We start from the raw sequence: 21,749 nt of genomic DNA, 5'->3' as shown, positions 1-21,749 counted from the left end.
CTCAGAGCACAATAACACATGGTGGACAATCAGGTTACACTGTAACTCATATGTTGACACTCAGAGCACAATAACACATGGTGGACAATCAGGTTACAATATAACTCATATGTAATATATGTAAATATAGTGAATAATAGAGCATGTATTGATATTAATCTTATCTTAAATGGCAATGCAGGTCTCTCGCTTAGTGAAAATCAGAATGTTTCTAAAAATGTACATATCTACATCCATAACACTAAACGATTTAAATAACTCTGTCTGTACATATCTATACCCTTTGTCTGCCTCTTGTTGAACTTTTTTGTAATATACACTTGTAACTATGTGGAGAGGGCTTATTTAAGTTGGATAACTTGTGCCCAATCCGTTTCTTAATTGAATAAAATATGTTTCAATCAAAACTCATATGTAGACACTCAGAGCACAATAACACATGGTGGACAGTCAGGTTACACTGTAACTCATATGTAGACACTCAGAGCACAATAACACATGGTGGACAGTCAGGTTACAATGTAACTCATATGTAGACACTCAGAGCTCAATAACACATGGTGGACAGTCAGGTTACAATGTAACTCATAGTAACTCATATGTGGACACTCAGATTACACTGTAACAAACGTGGTTGACTATCAGTTTACACTGTAACTCGTATGTGGACACTCAGATTACACTGTAACAAACGTGGTGGACCATCAGTTTACACTGTAACTCGTATGTGGACACTCAGATTACACTGTAACAAACGTGGTGGACCATCAGTTTACACTGTAACTCGTGTGTGGACACTCAGATTACACTGTAACAAACGTGTAGGACCATCAGCTTACACTGTAACTCGTATGTGGACATTCAGATTACACGGTAACAAACATGGTGGACAATCAGCTTACACTGTACAACATCTCAGTTTTACACTCACACTAACTGAGTGGACACTCAGATGATACTGTAGACAATCGGCTGAATCTGTGACCTACATTGTTGAAATGTTTCAGACGATGGACAGTGAGGAACTAAAACCAACTTAGATATCTAAAAAGAAAACATGAAACGAGCCATATTTGCAACTTACTGCCGAGGGACTAGTAGTATCAATGTAGATGATCACTGATAAACTGACAGACATAAACTCGCATCCACATTGAGTCATTATAGGGACTTTATTACGGAACGTCCCTGATTTGAAGATATGCTTTGTATCGCAACAATATTTATACCTTAATAAATGACACGCCTATGTCATAGTCTCATATTTAGAACATAACAACGTCTCTGTGATTTCCTGTTTGAAGCGATGTTATGTTTACCAGTTTATGTAAACATACAAACACAAATTCATGTGTACACAAGTCATTGAAAAACAAATTTCTATCAGCAACTGGATTCGAAATGTACATTTAGTTGTTAACGTTTCAAAGGCATTCATTCATGTTTACCAAATAACCTTCAAACACATTCATATATACAACACGATTAAAATATTAGTATACTCGAAGTATTTCCAAAACCTCACATTGCCATTCACTTTTAATGCAGATACGACAGAGTGGTTGCAAGTGATCCCATGTAAAATGTACGGCTGTGCAACTGGAATGAGGTTATATAACGGGGAAGTTAACTGTTGGAGGAGTCATTTTCGTTCCACATGTTTTCCCCGAGTCTTGTCAATCGCAGTTGTTTGGAACAGGCACAGGAAATTCAAAGGTAGAAATCATTGCCTTGGAATTATCACAAACAACAAATCTAAGTAACAGATGTTATATTTGGGATTACACTTTCTTAGTAAAGTACAATCCCAAGTAAAGTGTAATGCCAAATATAACATATGTTACATTTGACCACTTTCTAAATGGCATTGTGTAATCATAACACATCTAAGGTTCGTTGGCCTGTCTACGTCATGGGCTGAACATGGTTCCAAAATATTTCATAATCATTTCGTATCTAAATATTCTGAGCCGTACCATGGATGGGCCACCGAGTCGAAATCACATGCATGTCGAGACGGTAGTCAGATTCACCAAGTACGTCGCTTCAGGTTCGGCTTTTTTGCCAGCGAGGCACCCGCTGAAAAGGTCTGATCAATCAATCAATTTACATTTTGATGCCAAATCACACACTAACGGTATCAAATGGGACGTGACTGAGCCTGAACATCAAGCAGAAAGCGATCTGTTTCACTTTTCAGGCCAGGCAACTTTACCTCTGCGAAGGACTCTGTGTGGCTGCAGTCCTTTACGAAAAACACTGCGTATAAATATAGAACGTCATTGCAAGAGACAAACCAGTCTTCTAAATTCCATCTGATGCAAAGATCAAAACAGCTATAAAAATTATATGAATGGACCACTGAAAAACAGCAATGATTCAGTTCTCACAATTTGTATTTACAAGAAAGTATTAACTGTCTGACGCGACACAGCAGTAATCCTGTATATGTCGTACGACGGTGACCTGTAAATAGACCAGAAACTCCAGTGATCGATGACCCAAAATATTCAGTGGCATGTTGGTGCATTTACTGATTTTGTTGAAACTGATGTTGATGTCAACTGTGTGCAACATCAGTGACTCTCCTGTAAAGGAAAAGGAAACTAAGCAAAGAAGAGAAAAAAAACTTTTCAGAAATATGGCAGCTTTGCAGATGGGCAGTTTAATGTCTCGGCCCGAATGTTTCTTTCTGCTACTGAGTGTATGGAGGAAACTTGATACAGCGACCAACAGCCTTCCCTTAAAAACCTAGCCTGTAACGATATGACTTGTGTGTCACTCTGCAGCACAGAACCATCATCTCAATCAACACTGACATTGACATTATGTCTTGATATCCTTGGCGCGTTTAGAAAACTGAGGAATGTCTTGTTTTCATCATGAGTCATGAACTGTTTCACAAGAGTTTCATTAGGACAAATATACCTGTGCTAAAGTGCACATTACACTTAACAAAACGTTCCGAGTAGCAGCGTACAAGATGGCTTTCCCACCAGGAGGCCTCCATACGCATAATACACTACGCTAGGAACATTACAGTTCTGTCGTGTAGCCAATCCCTGTAGTCGACTATGTTCGACATATTCACTCTCTGAATATTGTTCCAGGTGGTATAGAAACCATTATGAAAATAGCGTAGATGCTTACACTGTCTCCGTGGTCAGTTTAAACGTTGTAATCATTATCCTGTGTGACACGGAGAGTTTGTGAACTTGCCTATTGATAGGCTGATATTTTAAAACATATATATATATTTAAATCCAGTGTCACTAAGAGAAATGCATTGAGTTGTTATTATGAGTATATATTTAACACTTTACATTATTAAACGTATGATAATTACAAAAATTAAAATCACAAGGTTAAAACAGAAGTGCCATTGTACACATAGCAGTTTCATCCACATCTAAAGATTCTGGCTTCCAAGTCCAACCATTTTAGTGTTCAATCTGCAAAGTGGCATCTGCGTGTGAAACATGTCATTTCTAAACTCATTACAATTGTTTATCGCGGTCTATTGCAACATTCCGACTATATCTTCTGACTGAAAATGAAGGGATATTTCAGTCAGTGTGTAAGACAGTGGGTATCGATCCAGAGAGATTGACATCGTGTATCGTGCAGGGCACCTGTGTACAGTTTCAACCTTCCTACACTGTCAGGACACATGAAAGTTGACATCATTGAGAATATTCGGATTATTTGCATTACATGTAATTATTTACCTGAACCAGCTGTTGCCTTTCGTATTTCCATTGCCATAACAATTATCTGCGAATGTGTGCTCAGTTATGAAATTTATGAATTTTCAGATTAAACTTAATGCTCGTATTAGTTCCTATCATAACGTTCATTTTGCAGAGTCCCATTAGATTTGCCTTGAACATTGACTAACCGGGTGGTCAGTCTGTCTGACGTAATTCCTGGATGCTATATTCTTAGCTACATGGATTGATTCTCTAATGTTAATTATCGTATTGTCTGAACCAGAATCGATAATGTTTAGACAGAGGACAGTTAGTTGTAATATGGTTGTAATCAGCAGCAAACAAATCTTGTATGAAATGTTCACCATTTGAGGTGCATTATGTCACATTTAATCCTGCTTGATGACGAGGGAACAAAGATATGTGCCTGTAAGAGCTCGCATACTAGCGTCCTCGAAACTCTTTTGGGGCCTGACATGATGACAATAGACGGTTGATGTGAATAATCTGTCAATACTTCAATCAGCATCTACACCCCCTTCTACGTTCCACGTGACCGGAGTACACTGTCTTCTCCATCCTCTACCTCATCAATTGTACAGCGACGACTGCGGAGACATGGCCACGACACTGCGTCATCACAACGGCGACTAGGATTTTCCTGTAATGTGTTCAACACCAAACAGATCTATAACTGTTCTAAGGTTTCATATAATGGGCCTTAGGTAACAATAAATTGCTCTGTGTCAGATTCGCGAATGTAACGTTTTGCAAGCAAATAACACCGAAGACAAGCATTTTAGAGGATTTATCTCGGCTCTTGAAACCACTGCAGTCTGCATGAGAAGCGTTGAAAACGCCATATATAGAGAAGCTGTATCGTGTATGGTATATTCGATTAAGTGTCTTCAGAACTGAAGTATAGTGATAATATTACAACCGGTATTTACCAGAAATATACTGGGGGTATACTGATGCAAAAACGACTTAACTACATTCCATCTAAGTATGAACGAAAGTAGAGCACATATCTGATATGATGTCAGCAGTTGTATTGACTAATATCCAGATTTTAGCAAAAGTAAATACATATTTAACGTTCTAAACTAGCCGAAATAAGCCACTGACATGTCATGACACTTATGGACATACTTACATTCACAACCTCCAAAGCATGAAGTTTAAGCGAAAGTAAGCATTCTCTCCCATGGGCCACTGTTCGCCCATGGGCAAGGTAGTTCAAATTATGAGTTTTCGAAAACAATCATTTTTTTTCATCCTTAGCGTATATTCATGATAACATCATGTTGAATTTTGTCAAATCCTTTGTCAGAAACTGTCCACAGTGAGGAGAGTTTCGGGATTGTGGGGTTTCCAGAATTAAATCGTGACATGTTCACTACATACCTCTTACAATACAAGTCAGCTAAAGATAAATCCAGTTTCTTTAACAATTAAGTTTATAACAATTCATTCCTTAAGCTCTAAACTATTTTGCTATTAGGATTTATAACATTTCTTGCTATGAATATTTAATACATTTGGATGTATTGTTCAGTTTGAAAAAGTGATGAAATCAGCATTGATCAATGACAATATGTCAATTGCTGGTGTCTGCACATCCCCATTCCGGATTGGTATAGAACTATTAACGGTTCTGTTGTTGATATTCATTGAAATACAATATCATGTTTATATCATGTTGTTCACACCCATTGACAAGCTCACCTGTAGTGAAGGAATGAACTGAGATCGTTTTTTAACATTAAGTGTTATCATCTTAGCACCGAACAACGAGTTTTGATGCGCAGCCATATCCTCTACTTGTTGGTTTTCCTGGAATAATATTTTTTTTTTTTTTTTTTTTTTTTTTTAATAATATCCATAGTATTAACTCTGTATGGTATGTGGGTGACTATTGGGGAAAATATTTTGAAATAAAACTGTGAACAGCTCGATATACAAAATACAGTAAATTCAATTGATACCAAAATAGGATCCCTGTTCCTGCTTTTGATCTCCCATCCCTAAGCGGTTGTGATGGGCTCGAAAACTTCGTGTGGGCGCTTTTGTCATAATGGGAAAATTAATTCGTTATTTGGTTATGCGAAACCTACAATCGTGATACAGTACAGAGACGTGTTAATGTACCGCCTACATCGCGGACAGGGAATATGTCACATGATAATATCTGAACATCCGCTTTGAGGATGTTTTTCTGATGTAAAATGCCTACTTGTGTAACTATGCCAAGCGTTGTATTGTCCACACTCTTCTTTAAACTTCGTGATAACTCCCCACCAATGCGCAAATGACTGAATTGAATGGTTGAAAAAACTACCTCTCGTCTTTTTGTGTTTTTGAAACATAAAAAAAGGCCGCCCAATATCAGGCAGAAATTCTGCAGTGTCAGTGTAAATACTATCAGCATTAGCCACTGCCTTGTGATTCACTGAATCACCGACGTCAGAGGTTTAGAGCAGGTTTACACTATGTAATCATTTATTCGTGTCCCTCGGTATATTTTCAGGGAGCAATTCCAATGATTGTTACCACTAAGTTGCCTTTTACGCCCAGTAGAATCTGTTTCAGAAGATCTTTGAGAATAATCACTCTCTGGTGTTGACATTTAAGTTTTCAAGTTTAAAAATATTAATAATGTCATTTTCCAGACTGTATACTATGGGCTTGAAGATTCTAAACATGTGCCGAAGAAATCGTTTTTAATGTTCACAAACATGTATGACGATACATGTAAAACCGGATTTGTTTCACTGAATTTACACTGGCGTCATTAATGTTGAACATCCATGTTTAGATGCTCCATCTCTTGATGTCTCTCGCACACAGTCTCCTGAGACACACACCGATTTTATCTATATAACTGTACCAACGCATCATGCACACACAAACAAGTCTACGTCCATGACGTCATCACGACTGAAACGCTGTGATGTTGACCCTGCTCCAGGATATACGCCACTGTTGTTGTTGTTGTTGTTGTTGTTGTTGTTGTTGTTGTTGTTGTTGTAACACACAGAGTTGTGGCCGTGTCAGTCCACACAATAGGGATTGTGGTCGGTTGTAACCATCTGTTGAAATAGTTCTATTCTCACCAACATAACTACAAAACAGGATCTGAAATTATCTATTGTGCCATGCCTTTAATTAAGCTCACACGATTGTCATTCAGTCATAGACCCGTGAAGGTCCGGGTCAGAATGAACCTTCAGTAACCCATGCTTGTCGTAAGAGGCGACTACAGTGATTAGGCTGACCCGTGTCATCGCATCCCAATTGCGTAGATTGATGCTCATGCTGTTGATCACTGGATTGTCTGGTCCAGACTCGATTATTTACAGACTATGTAGCTGAAATATTGCAGAGTGCGGCATAAAACTAAACTCACTCACTCACCAATTCAGTAATAAGTCTGTTTGTTTCTGAAAAACTCTTTCCAAACCACGACCACACACGGTTGGCACTGTGAGCAGCATCACACACGGTCGAGTGTCAATGACACAGAATTAAACTCATTTCTCGATGCTCCCTTGTCTGCTCTTGCGACAAGTTTTCATTATTTCTTACATACTTCAAGTAAAGGGTACAATATACGTTAAGTATTTACCGAAGACATCAAACAGGAGTAAACAACCTGTTTTAGTCACATCTGCTCTTATATTCTAATACACCTCATACTGGACAGGATCAATCAGCGTCTGCAAATATCACACCAAATGTACCTTTAAGAATGTCAGCGCAAGTATTACTGAAATTCCATCCTTCTTCTCAATATACATTCTCAGTGTGCATAGGTAGTCCCGACCTATCGACGTATGATTGCGTAAACATCTTGTATGTTCTTTATACTAGCAGATAGCCAATCATAGCAATTAAAATTATCGGAACACTTTAATGGCATAATGGGCACATGACACGGAGACGTCTTCAACAGATCATGTAAATATCTAAGATCCATGTTTCACGGATCATGTTAATAATTCGTTTTATATTTACTAGGTTGAGAATGACATATTTCTTAACTACAGTGGGCGGGAATGTCAATGTATATTGTATACATAAATTTGAACAAGTTGCAACCGCACTGCTTGACAAGTTAAGGGAATTTAGTTTTGAACAGTGATTACACCAGTGCCGGCCATCAGAATGCTAAACCAACATAGTGTAGAGTACAGAATGTATTTGGTGTATATGTGTAGTACTCTATATTTATGTATGACCATGCCAGTGTATGACATATGGTCTTCTCTAACAGATCAGGTCAGTGTATGACATATGGTCTTCTCTAACAGATCAAGCCAGTGTATGACATATGGTCTTCTCTAACAGATCAAGCCAGTGTATGACATATGGTCTTCTCTAACAGATCAAGTCAGTGTATGACATATGGTCTTCTCTAACAGATCAAGTCAGTGTATGACATATGGTCTTCTCTAACAGATCAAGTCAGTGAGAATATATGGACTTCTATAACAGATCAAGTCAGTGAGAGTATGTGGCCTTCTCTAACGGATCAAGTCAGTGAGAACATATGGACTTCTATAACAGATCAAGTCAGTGAGAAAATATGGCCTTCTCTAACAGATCAAGTGAGTGAGAACATATGGTCTTCTCTAACAGATCAAGTCAGTGTATGATATATGGTCTTCTCTTACAGATCAAGTCAGTGTATGACATATGGACTTCTCTAACAGATCAAGTCAGTGAGAACATATGGACTTCTCTAACAGATCAAGTCAGTGAGAACATATGGACTTCTCTAACAGATCAAGTCAGTGAGAACATATGGACTTCTCTAACAGATCAAGTCAGTGAGAGCATATGGCCTTCTCTAACAGATCAAGTCAGTGAGAACATATGGCCTTCTCTAACAGATCAAGTCAGTGAGAACATATGGACTTCTCTAACAGATCAAGTCAGTGAGAACATATGGACTTCTCTAACGGATCACAGATCAAGTCAGTGAGAGCATGTGGCCTTCTCTAACAGATCAAGTCAGTGAGAACATATGGACTCCTCTAACAGATCAAGTCAGTGAGAACATATGGACTTCTCTAACAGATCAAGTCAGTGAGAACATATGGACTTCTCTAACAGATCAAGTCAGTGAGAACATATGGACTTCTCTAACAGATCAAGTCAGTGAGAACATATGGACTTCTCTAACAGATCAAGTCAGTGAGAACATATGGACTCTCTTCTCTAGACAGATCAGAGTCAGTGAGAACATATGGACTTCTCTAACAGATCAAGTCAGTGAGAACATATGGACTTCTCTAACAGATCAAGTCAGTGAGAACATATGGACTTCTCTAACAGATCAAGTCAGTGAGAACATATGGACTTCTCTAACAGATCAAGTCAGTGAGAACATATGGACTTCTCTAACGGATCAAGTCAGTGAGAGCATGTGGCCTTCTCTAACAGATCAAGTCAGTGAGAACATATGGACTTCTCTAACAGATCAAGTCAGTGAGAACATATGGACTTCTCTAACAGATCAAGTCAGTGAGAACATATGGACTTCTCTAACAGATCAAGTCAGTGAGAACATATGGACTTCTCTAACATGGATCAAGTCAGTGAGAACATATGGACTTCTCTAACGGATCAAGTCAGTGAGAACATATGGCCTTCTCTAACAGATCAAGTCAGTGAGAACATATGGACTTCTCTAACAGATCAAGTCAGTGAGAACATGGCCTTCTCTCTAACATATCAAGTCAGTGAGAACATATGGACTTCTCTAACAGATCAAGTCAGTGAGAACATATGGACTTCTCTAACAGATCAAGTCAGTGAGAACATATGGACTTCTCTAACAGATCAAGTCAGTGAGAACATATGGACTTCTCTAACAGATCAAGTCAGTGAGAACATATGGACTTCTGAGAACATATGGATCAAGTCAGTGAGAACATATGGACTTCTAACAGATCAAGTCAGTGAGAACATATGGACTTCTCTAACAGATCAAGTCAGTGAGAACATATGGCCTTCTCTAACAGATCAAGTCAGTGAGAACATATGGACTTCTCTAACAGATCAAGTCAGTGAGAACATATGGACTTCTCTAACAGATCAAGTCAGTGAGAACATATGGACTTCTCTAACAGATCAAGTCAGTGAGAACATATGGACTTCTCTAACAGATCAAGTCAGTGAGAGCATGTGGACTTCTCTAACAGATCAAGTCAGTGAGAACATATGGACTTCTCTAACAGATCAAGTCAGTGAGAACATATGGACTTCTCTAACGGATCAAGTCAGTGAGAACATATGGACTTCTCTAACAGATCAAGTCAGTGAGAACATATGGACTTCTCTAACGGATCAAGTCAGTGAGAACATATGGACTTCTCTACAGATCAGTCATCAAGACTTCTCTCAGATCAAGTCAGTGAGAACATATGGACTTCTCTAACAGATCAAGTCAGTGAGAACATATGGACTTCTCTAACAGATCAAGTCAGTGAGAACATATGGACTTCTCTAACAGATCAAGTCAGTGAGAACATATGGACTTCTCTAACAGATCAAGTCAGTGAGAACATATGGACTTCTCTAACGGATCAAGTCAGTGAGAACATATGGACTTCTCTAACAGATCAAGTCAGTGAGAACATATGGACTTCTCTAACGGATCAAGTCAGTGAGAACATATGGACTTCTCTAACAGATCAAGTCAGTGAGAACATATGGACTTCTCTAACAGATCAAGTCAGTGAGAGCATGTGGCCTTCTCTAACGGATCAAGTCAGTGAGAACATATGGACTTCTCTAACAGATCATGTCAGTGAGAACATATGGACTTCTCTAACAGATCATGTCAGTGAGAACATACGGTCTTCTCTAACAGATCAAGTCAGTGAGAACATATGGACTTCTCTAACGGATCAAGTCAGTGAGAACATATGGACTTCTCTAACAGATCAAGTCAGTGAGAACATATGGACTTCTCTAACGGATCAAGTCAGTGAGAACATATGGACTTCTGAAACAGACCATGTTACAGTAAACTGTATACAATATTTCAGCACATCATGTTATTGTAAAACATAGAATTCTCTGACAAATGATGAAAGTGTTTACCATCTGGACTTCTGTATCAGATTATGTTAATGAGAACATATGAAGTTCACTTTGAGAACACTGTAGTGTATAAAATGCGCACACCTGGCACAGATTGTGTGAGTGTCTACTTGCGTCACAGCTTTGGAACAGGAAGTTGCTGTGTATGCAGGAAATATTATATAATTACTAACTCGTGTCCCTCTGTATTGTTTCAGCGACACGTGCAAATAATGTTTTCACTAATATGCTATTTACGACGGCGGTATAATCCACACTCGTTATTCTCTTGCGTTGCGGTTTCATATTTCTACTTCAAATATTCATTAAGTTAAGGCCCAGATTGTATTACTAAAGTACTGTCGGAAATGCTAGAAAAATGCTTTTTAACCTTAATACTTTGATAAAGGTGATAAATGTACTATGTTGTCAATATATCAACTCGCCTATAGTGTACCAACTTTTTATTTCAATTGATTTAACATTCCCATGCATTTAAAGGGCAGTTTACAGGAGAGAATTTGGTACCAAAACAACAACTAAGGATTTGTTCAACAACAGAAATCTGAAATAGTCTTTACATTTATGCTAATAATACTGGTCTTGTAAAAATCTTAAACAAATAAATGTTGAATGTTTGTGTTACTTTACTTAATTGTCGTTTCTTTATTGAAGAAATATTAATATAAATGTTAAGTCTCGATAAATAAGTTTCCCGTCATGTATATGCACAGCTTTATCACAGCGTCCACTATGGCCAACTATTTGCAGACGATTGTTGCAAAGGTTTATACGTTTCTTGTGCTTGAAAAAGACAGAGGTAAACCTATCATCAGTATAGAAATGGTTTATTACAGAACTTGTAGAGCTGTTGGTATGTCTTACCAACAAGTTTACAATATTGTAAACAAATCAGACAAGACAGGGTCCGTCTCAAAAGCAAAACCGGGACGTAAAACCACCCTTGACAACTTTGACAAGGGAGTACTTAGACGGGCGGTCTACAAACTTTAGGAGAAGAAGAATATATATATTCTAAAGAAGCTACACCAGTGACTTCGTTAAATCTTTGGCCAATGTTCACAACTAGATTAAACTGACCGAATTACATCCATATTTTTGCAATGAAATATACTGTTGATATGCAAAACATTTATTAAAACGTTGCACATTTCTACAATCAATCGATAAGATAACACAAGTGATAGGATTCTTTCCAATGTACAGTAATTCGTATGTTTATTTCACAACAAACACACATGCACAAATGATCCCTTACATAACCAATACGTATACTATACGTACACATAACGAAACCTTTCTAAACATTGAAACAAAGGTATCGTATCATAAATGTATAAAATGTATGTCACTAAACTGTAGACATATAAACTGTCATGTATGTACAACACACATGTTTAGCTACTTTAAGTACTGATAACCAGGTTTCTAAGGTTACATGCCATCTATGTAGCAAACTAGACGTGTAAGTGGTGTATTTATCTTTAAAACAACGCATTACGTCTAAATGCACGCACAAACAAGCGTGACCCCATAACGTCATCCTGGTTGAAATGCTGTGATGATGGTGACCCTGTTCCCGGATACACAACGTGGCCACCACTGCTGTCGTCGTAACACCGTGGGTCGTGTCAGTCCATACACTAGTGATTCCGACCAATCCTGATCAGTAATGTCAGAAAGGAGCGGTCTTATACATGAAACCACCTGCTCAAATCGGTTTATTCTCACTAAAATAACTACCACTGGGTACTTGGAATATTTCATCTACTCATTTTCTAACCTTCAAACAATTTTTGAGAATATCATACTGATCAGAGCTCCAGGTTTGGCTCGTTATGTTGTTTGTTTGCTCTTTTTTTTAATTATTATTTTTTTTGCTGTTGTTTGCTTTGGGTTCTTGTGGGGTTCTTTCTGTGTTTTGTTTGTTTGTTTTTTGTTTGTTTGTTTTGTTGTGTTGTTTTGGGGTTTTGTTTGGGTTTTCGGGGTTGGGGGTAGCGGGGTTGTTTTGGTGTTTTGTTTTTTGAAGGATTGGGGTTTCTTTTCAAGAAGAACTTTGCGGCAGTTTTCAACACACCATCCAAATTACCACCATGGTAATATATGCAGAATCTTTTTGCCATTCTATGTTATGACGCTGCTGTAGATTGCATGATACATTGATAATGCTACTAGATCACGTTGGTGCATAACATATGGAATTCTCTAACAGATCATGCTAGTGTATAACATATGGAATTCTCTAACAGATCACGCTAGTGTATAACATATGGAATTCTCTAACAGGTCATGCTATTGTAAAACATATGGAATTCTCTAACAGATCATGCTAGTGTATAACATATGGAATTCTCTAACAGATCATGCTAGTGTATAACATATGGAATTCTCTAACAGATCACGCTAGTGTATAACATATGGAATTCTCTAACAGGTCATGCTAGTGTATAACATATGGAATTCTCTAACAGATCACGCTAGTGTATAACATATGGACTTATCTTGCAGATTATCCTAGTATATAACATATGGACGTATCTAGCAGATAATTCTAGTGTATAGCATGGACTTCTCTAACACATCATGCTAGTGTATGACATATGGACTTATCTAGCAGATCATGCTAGTGTAAAACATATGGACTTATCTTGCAGATTATCCTAGTGTATAACATATGGACGTATCTAGCAGATAATTCTAGTGTATAGCATGGACTTCTCTAACAGATCATGCTAGTGTATGACGTATGGACTTATCTAGCGGAATATGCTGGTGTAAAACATATGGAAATATCTAGCAACTTCTGTGGTGTATAACATATGGACGTATCTAGCAGAGTATTCCAGTGTAAAACAAATGAACTTATCAAGCAGATTATGCTAATGTATAACATATGGACGTATCAAGAAGGTTATGCTTGTGTATAACATGTGGATGTATCTAGCAGATTATGCTGGTGAATAACATATGGACGTATCTAGCAGATTATGCTGGTGTATAAAATACGGACGCATCTAGCAGATTATGCTCGTGCATAACATATAGACGTATCTAGCAGATTATGCTGATGTATAACATATGGACTTATCTAGCAGATTATGCTGGTGTATAACATCTGGACTTATCTAGCAGGTTATGCTGGTGTAAAACATATGGACGTATCTAGCAGATTATGCTGGTGTATAACATATAGACGTATCTAGCAGATGCTGCTGGTGTATAACATATGGACATATCTAGCAGATTATGCTATTATATAACATATGGACTTATCTAGCAGATCATGCTAGTGTAAAACATATGGACTTATCTAGCAGATTATCCTAGTGTATAACATATGGACCTATCTAGCAGATAATTCTAGTGTATAGCACGGACTTCTCTAACAGATCACGCTAGTGTATGACATATGGACTTATCTAAGAGATCATGCTAGTGTAAAACATATGGACTTATCTAGCAGGTCATGCTAGTGTAAAACATATGGACTTATCTAACAGATTATCCTAGTGCGTAACATATGGACTTATCTAGCAGATTATGCTGGTGTATAACATATGTACGTATCTAGCAGATTATGCTGGTGTATAACATATGGACTTATCTAGCAGAGTATTCCAGTATATAACAAATGGACTTATCAAGCAGATTATGCTGGTGTATAACATATGGACTTATCTAGTGGAATATGCTGGTGTAAAACATATGGACTTACCTAGCGGGTTATGCTAGTGTATAACATGTGGACGTAGCTAGCAGATTATGCTGGTGCATAACATATGGACATATCTAGCAGATTATGCTATTATATAACATATGGACTTATCTAGCAGATTATCCAAGTGTATAACATATGGACGTATCTAGCAGATTATGCTAGTGTATAGCACGCACTTCTCTAACAGAATACGCTAGTGTATGACATATGGACTTATCTAGCAGATTATCCTAGTGCGTAACATATGGACTTATCTAGCAGATTATGCTAGTGTAAAACATATGGACGCATCTAACAGATTATGCTTTTTTATAACATATGGACTTATCTAGCAGATTATCCTAGTGTATAACATATGGACGTATCTAGCAGATTATGCTAGTGTATAACATATGGAGTTATCTAACGGGTTATGCTGGTGTATAACATATGGACGCATCTAACAGATTATGCTGGTGTATAACATATGGACGTATCTAGCAGATTATGCTGGTGTATAACATATAGACGTATCTAGCAGGTTATGCTGGTGAATAACATATGGACGTATCTAGCAGGTTATGCTGGTGAATAACATATGGACGTATGAAGCAGATTATGCTTTTTTATAACATACGGACTTATCTCGCAGGTTATGCTGGTGTATAACATGTGGACGTATCTAGCAGGTTATGCTGGTGAATAACATATGGACGTATAAATCAGATTATGCTAATGTATAACATACGGACTTATCTAGCAGATTATGCTGGTGTATAACATGTGGACTTATCTAGCAGATTATGCTGGTGTATAACATATAGACGTATCTAGCAGATTATGCTGTTGTTTAAAATATAGACGTATCTAGCAGATTATGCTGGTGTATAACACACACGTTAGTGATCTTCTTGGCGTGTATTTTCACATACACATTTCCTTATCTTGTTAAAGTATGTCGTCTTCAGTACATGCTTATATTCCAATCTTCCATGGCAGCATCTCACATGTGTAGGGCTAATGCTGTAACAGTTACCAAGCTCGACTTGTCACCTCTTCTACACAAGACAGGTAATTGCGGGAGACACGTCACTGATGCCTGTTTCATCTTTGCTGAATCATATTGCATATTTATTGCTTAATTTAAAGCCGCATGCAATCGTGAATCTACAATATCAAATGATAATGTCTGCTTTGAAGTTTGTGTTTTGTGTCAGAAATCAGAGCAACACGACCACCATTCCACTCACGGCCTGACATAAGCTTTTAAATCTCTCTCAATCTGCTGTAAGATCGGCCCGTCATTATCGTACTCTGCTGCAGTGTGAGGGAGGCGAGTCCTCTCTGTAGCAGCAGCACATCCGGGTCCCGGTGACAACCAGACTAGACGTGTGTCATACATTAGGATTACAATATTCTTTATTTTGAAAACTTAACGGCATTTCAAACTGGCTTTAGAATTATCATAAAATACTCTGTGATAAATAACTGCTGTGATGTACAACAGTATTCGTGATCACACTTAGAAAGGGCGAGGTGAATGTGTTAACATAATTTCCATTAACCATGTACATCGATACATGTAGATGTGACCTGACATACTGTGGAGAGTGATCTAGTTTCACAATTTCTACTTTCATCTGTGACAGTTGGTTTAGACAGGCAATGGAAATTCTGGTAGAAATTCATGTAATCGGTACACAGTATTCACACGTCCTGTCAAAGGTATTACAAATACCTCTCATTTGGACACACGCAGTGTGAAATGCTTTCCTATACCTTGATTCCGTCTAATATATTTAATCAAATTAAATAGAATATTAAATTGCAGCATCGTGGCAGGTTTTACATGAAAAGTATGTTATGAACAGAGTACGACAGCCTGTGTGCTGGGGCTCCATACAAACACATGGACTGTTCTGGAAATGTCACTGTTATCCTGGTGCCCCGTTCACACTACAAGGAGACATTACACGGCCGGCTGATGACGTACGTATATGTCATTACTGAGCGTATCTGTTGGCAGATCTAAACCCAGGCGATAGATCCTGTTTGGAGTATATATACCTATTGTGGACGTGTGTATGCTATATAGGGAGTGTATAACTTGAGGTGGAGGTTGAGGGGTAATATAAATTGCTAATGTTGATCATTGGATGAAAAATGAAGTATATGACCCACACCGATGTTATCATTAAAGTAGAAATCAGATAATATTCCTATTATCATTAAGATTATATTCCTATTATTTTGCAGGTTATATTCCTAGTATTTCAGCTGTAATGTTGACAGCAGCTGGTGATCGAGTTAACAGTTGTTCATTTCCTGACGAACGTCATTTAGTCGCGCAATTACGTCATCCGTTCGCTTCGGGCATCATTGAATATGCTTACGCGATTCACTATATTCATTATTTGATGAACGTCAACAAACACAACTTCAATCCTTAAATGAATACCATTTGAGGGACATATTGTTCATGCAAATGCAAAATGTATGAATAAACAGGAAACATATGGCATCCATATCAAATCAAAAACATGAAATCTGATATATAATGTCAATATCATATTCCTAGAGAGCGGTTTGTTCCTGTGCCGGGGCATTTTACATTAATTAGCATGCACGCCTTATGTTGGGATATGCAGCAGTACAAACTGGGAACACCCAGAACATGGTGCTGCTGGTTAGTGGTCATGTATCACCTAATTACATCCAGCTCGTGGTTCATTACAGTCACTACACAGATCCGCACTGAACAATACGTCCATTTGTATATCTTGGTCCAATATCTTTCTACAGGATGTCATTGTTCAGTTGCATGATTTAAAACTGTGATATGATGAAAGGTACTTTTGATCTGTTTGCATCTATTGACAGCTGTTGCATCGTGTCGTATACAGGTGGTCTGTTGAGTGTCATATAATGCCATCAGAGGAACCAGTCCCCAGGCAGTGAGTTTATACAGCAGTGTGTTATGTCTCTTTGGCAGTACTGAATGGTATACTCACGTGTCAGTGAATGCTGAATAACATGCCCCTGTGTCATGATGGCATGACTGAATGGTATTTCCCTGTGTCATGACTGAATGATATTTCCTTGAATGAGATTTCCCTGTGTCCTGACTGAATAACATGCTCCTGTGCCATGATGGCATGACTGAATGATATTTCCCTGTGTCATGACTCAATAATATTTCCCTGTGTCATGACTGAATAATATGTCCCTGTGTCATGACTAAATGATATTTCCCTGTGTCATGACTAAATGATATTTCCCTGTGTCATGACTAAATGATATTTCCCTGTGTCATGACTGAATAATATGTCCCTGTGTCATGACTGAATAATATGCCCCTGTGTCATGACCAAATGATATTTCCCTGTGTCATGACTGAATAATATTTCCTTGTGTCATGACTGAATGATATTTCCCTGTGTCATGACTGAATGATATTTCCCTGTGTCATGACTAAATGATATTTCCCTGTGTCATGACTAAATGATCCTGTGCCATAACTGAATGATATTTCCCTGTGTCATGATGGCATGACTGAATTACATTTCCCTGTGACTTGATTGAGTGATGTTTCCCTGAGTCATTACTGAGTGATATTTCCCTGTGACTTGATTGAGTGATACTTCCCTGAGTCATTGCTGAAATATATTTCCCTTTGTCATTACTAAATGATATTTACCCTTTTCATTACGGAATGATATATCCCTGTGCCATGACTGAATTATATGTACCTGAATCAATGCTTTATGATATTTCCCCTTGTGGGAATGATATTTCCCAGTGTCATTACGGAAAGATATGACTATATGTCGTTACTGAATCACTGGATTGTCTCGCCCAGTCCCAATTATTTACAGACCGCAGTCACTAAGCTGCAGTAAAACTGGTTACTCTATTATACAGGAAAGATACATATTGGATGGATGGCATCTTCTTTATTCTATTGTGATGCAACGGTTTGGTAAAGATCCTTATACCCTTGTCAAGCAAGAGCGCAGAATGATAGCATAAAATAGATTTATATATTATAAAGAAGATGTCATTCATAAAATACCTCGCCTTTATAACTACTTACCTCCTGAAAAGCCGAATAAACAATCAAACAACAACCAGGAAAAGGAAAAGTATGTCCAAGAAACTGTGCTCTGACAGAAATACCGTTTACAGTAGTCCTTCTTCAGACCAAATCAGCAAGAAAGCGCAGGAATAACTAAATCGGCATGTCGTATGTAGGTGGACGTGTCAAACAAACAAAAACCGCGGTTGATCAAGTTGTGTCCTTTCGTAAAAACATATTAGTGTTCTTGTGCAGGTCTCCATGTGGGAGAACAGAAGTCTGCATGGTGCAGTAATGTGATTGTTATTGTTGGAGACAACGACAACATGCTAGTTCAATATAATCAATTTTCTTGTCTCTGTATTCTTTCAATATATTCCAACAGGCTGCATTAAATTTTCTTTACAATATATATTCTAAATGCATCTTGGGCTGCAATGAAACATATTGTAAATATGCATATATATACATATGAACAATATTCATTTGTCGTTGTAGTATGTCTGCTGCACAACGTTGCTGTTTACTTTATCAACAAACCTGTCTATATTGTATGAAAGCTATGATTTACCGATGAGGTTAGCCAATCTGTCTTAAAGAAACAGATCAGTTTTCAGTCCACATATGCTGTCATTTGACCCAAACCTTGGTCATAGAGTCGTCACATGTGGTCCAATTTTCCTCTGTGATTGTTTATTGTATGAAGGGTTGGACAGGAAAGGCTACACTAACATGGCGTATTTCTTGCCACCGGTAATAGGTCTCTAAATTGTTTCCGATATACAGGGAAAATGTCAGTTATAATTGCAGGCAAATTGCAGCAAATGGCTGACAATGAAACCGAACCGACTTAACGTCTCTTGTATCGAGCATTATAAACTTCAATAAAATAGTTTTAGATAAGTCGTATAATACTTGCATCTGATATATTAATATCATCATGTTCATTTTCCGGCCAATATATTTTTGAAAACCATCCATATTTTGTATGTAAATGCGCCAGGAGTGGAATGACGTTGGAGAGATTAACTAGATAATGGTGACAGCTGTTTGAGCGACATGGGCTTGAAGTGATATACAGCATGGTCCCTATATCCTCAACAGAGTTAAGACCTGATAATTATATGAAGGAAAATATATAAAAAATTACTCACTTCTCTCACAACTTCGTAACCATGTTGTTCGGCGACCCTCCTTGCCTGATCGTAGCCTCCATTAATCTGTGCTGCCCACTCGTTAACAAAGTGAGAATCAGTAACTACATTATGTACACAATATATACATAATAGTAGCGGGAGCAACACAACTCCTTTGGTCATAATACTTTCCACGGGCCAGCCACTCGAAAGACTCTTCCGAAACACTTTTCAGAAAGTAACTGGTCGCCGTTGTGTTATCTGAGTGGGAGGCGCTGACTACTCCTAGGCACATTTGTAGTGTCACCTATCATCAGACATAGATAAAGCCCGTGTGAAATGCATTTATAGTAAGCAGCTGTTGAGATTCACCTATCTATATAGCACTGTTGGGCTGTCCTTCCAGCGAGTGGCTCGACGTCACCAATAAAACAACACGCGTTCAAACGAGAGGCGCGTGTGTGACGTATAGCTTCTAAATACCGGGTCTGGGTTAGCGGATGCGGAATGGAGGGAGGGCTAAAGATATCCAACTTTCTGCGTGTGTAATTGTCACAGATTGTTTTAGATACCTTAGCAGAGATTTGTCGTCTCTGGGGCTGAAGGGGGTCTTTAAGGGTATTACTCAGCCAATCCATGGCGGAACACGCCATTGACAGTCAAATGAGGCAATATTAATTTGATAGCGCAGTCGTGAGTAGAAATCGAAGTTTGACGGAAGCAGGGGAAAACGCCAGTGGAAGATTGGTTAGTTAATTGGCTTTATATTATATTCCACAGCCCGATGCTCCAGCAAGCCATACACGTGATTAGATTGAAGGTGAGAACATGACAGAGAAGGGGGTATTGTTTCACCGTGATGTTGGATAGTGCTTGTGCATTGTTAGAGCACCAATGGTCAGCCGTAGGGGCTTTCGTCAAGCAGGTGTGGTCAGTCGCTGTCAGCCACGTATGGTCAGTTACGCCGGGACCTTGAAAGTGTTAAGTGATGACCTGTTGGAAAGGTGTAGTCATACAAATCTGCGAGAGCATACTTAACTAAGTAGTCAAGTTATGATTATCTCATAGAATGACAAACTGACTGACTGGATGATAAATAAATAAATAAATAAATGAATGAATAAATGACTGAATGAACTGACTGGCTGGCTGGCTGGCTGAATGAATGGCTGGCTGGATGGATGGAGATGGATGGATGAATGAATGAATGAATGAATGAATGAATGAATGAATGAATGAATGAATGAATGAATGAATGAATGAATGAATGAATGAATGAATAAATAATAAGTAAATAAATATATAATAAATAAATAAATGTAACCGGAAGTGCTTCCTGTGATAAAACAAAATGGCGGGCTTCTGAAATATTATGCATTGCCTGACGCAATGTAAATTTGGGACACTGATAAATGGCGCCGCTTGCGTGAAGCAGTCAACGAAAGGTCAGCCTACTACGTGGGTCCAATTAAATATAACTGTCTGTAAATGCATTAAAACACTCTAAACATGGCTTGGATAAACTTTGTCTATTTATATAGGTATCAAATTTGGTAAAACAAACTGACCAGTCAACTGGACAGGCGTGGATGTAAACACAGTAATGATGCATAATAAAGATAGCTCAAGTGATAACTCGAATACAGTTTACACACGACGTAATGGTGGCTTGTGTGTCAGCTGACATTGCGTCATAGAAGCAAGAATAGAGGTAGTAATAGGAACTGTAGTAGCAGTAGTAATAGTAGTAACAGTAGCAGCAGTATTATTTACGGCGGTCTGTAAATAATCGTGTCTGGACCAGACAATCCAGAGCATGAGCATCGATCTGCGCAATTGGGAACCGATGACGTGTCAACCAAATCAGCAAGTCTGACCACCCGATCCCGTTAGTTGCCTCTTACGGCAAGCATGGGTTACTGAAGGTCAATATTCTGACCCGGACCTTCACAGGTAGGTAGTAGTAGTAGTAGTAGTAGTAGTAGCAGCAGCAGCAGCAGCAGCAGCAGTAGTAGTAG

General features: G+C 38.2%; 1 protein-coding gene across 2 annotated transcripts in view; it reads right to left on the bottom strand.

Annotated features, from left to right (window-relative positions):
- The window catches only part of LOC124254254 (neuroendocrine convertase 1-like), a 61,876-nt gene extending 41,760 nt beyond the window's left edge, over positions 1-20,116 (bottom strand). The window contains exon 1 of one of the 2 annotated variants that reach the window (XM_046688169.1): positions 19,750-20,116. In XM_046688169.1, the coding sequence (XP_046544125.1) occupies positions 19,750-19,914 (165 nt within the window). In that variant the 5' untranslated portion in view covers positions 19,915-20,116. The remainder of the gene's footprint in view (positions 1-19,749) is intronic. The other variant, XM_046688175.1, reaches the window with a different exon arrangement.
- Between the last annotated feature and the right edge of the window lie 1,633 nt (positions 20,117-21,749).

Source organism: Haliotis rubra, unplaced genomic scaffold (genome assembly GCF_003918875.1).
Source record: "Haliotis rubra isolate DU_JTF1 unplaced genomic scaffold, ASM391887v1 Scf115, whole genome shotgun sequence".
Lineage (NCBI taxonomy): Eukaryota > Metazoa > Mollusca > Gastropoda > Lepetellida > Haliotidae > Haliotis > Haliotis rubra.
This window is presented reverse-complemented; position numbering and strand designations above follow the sequence as displayed.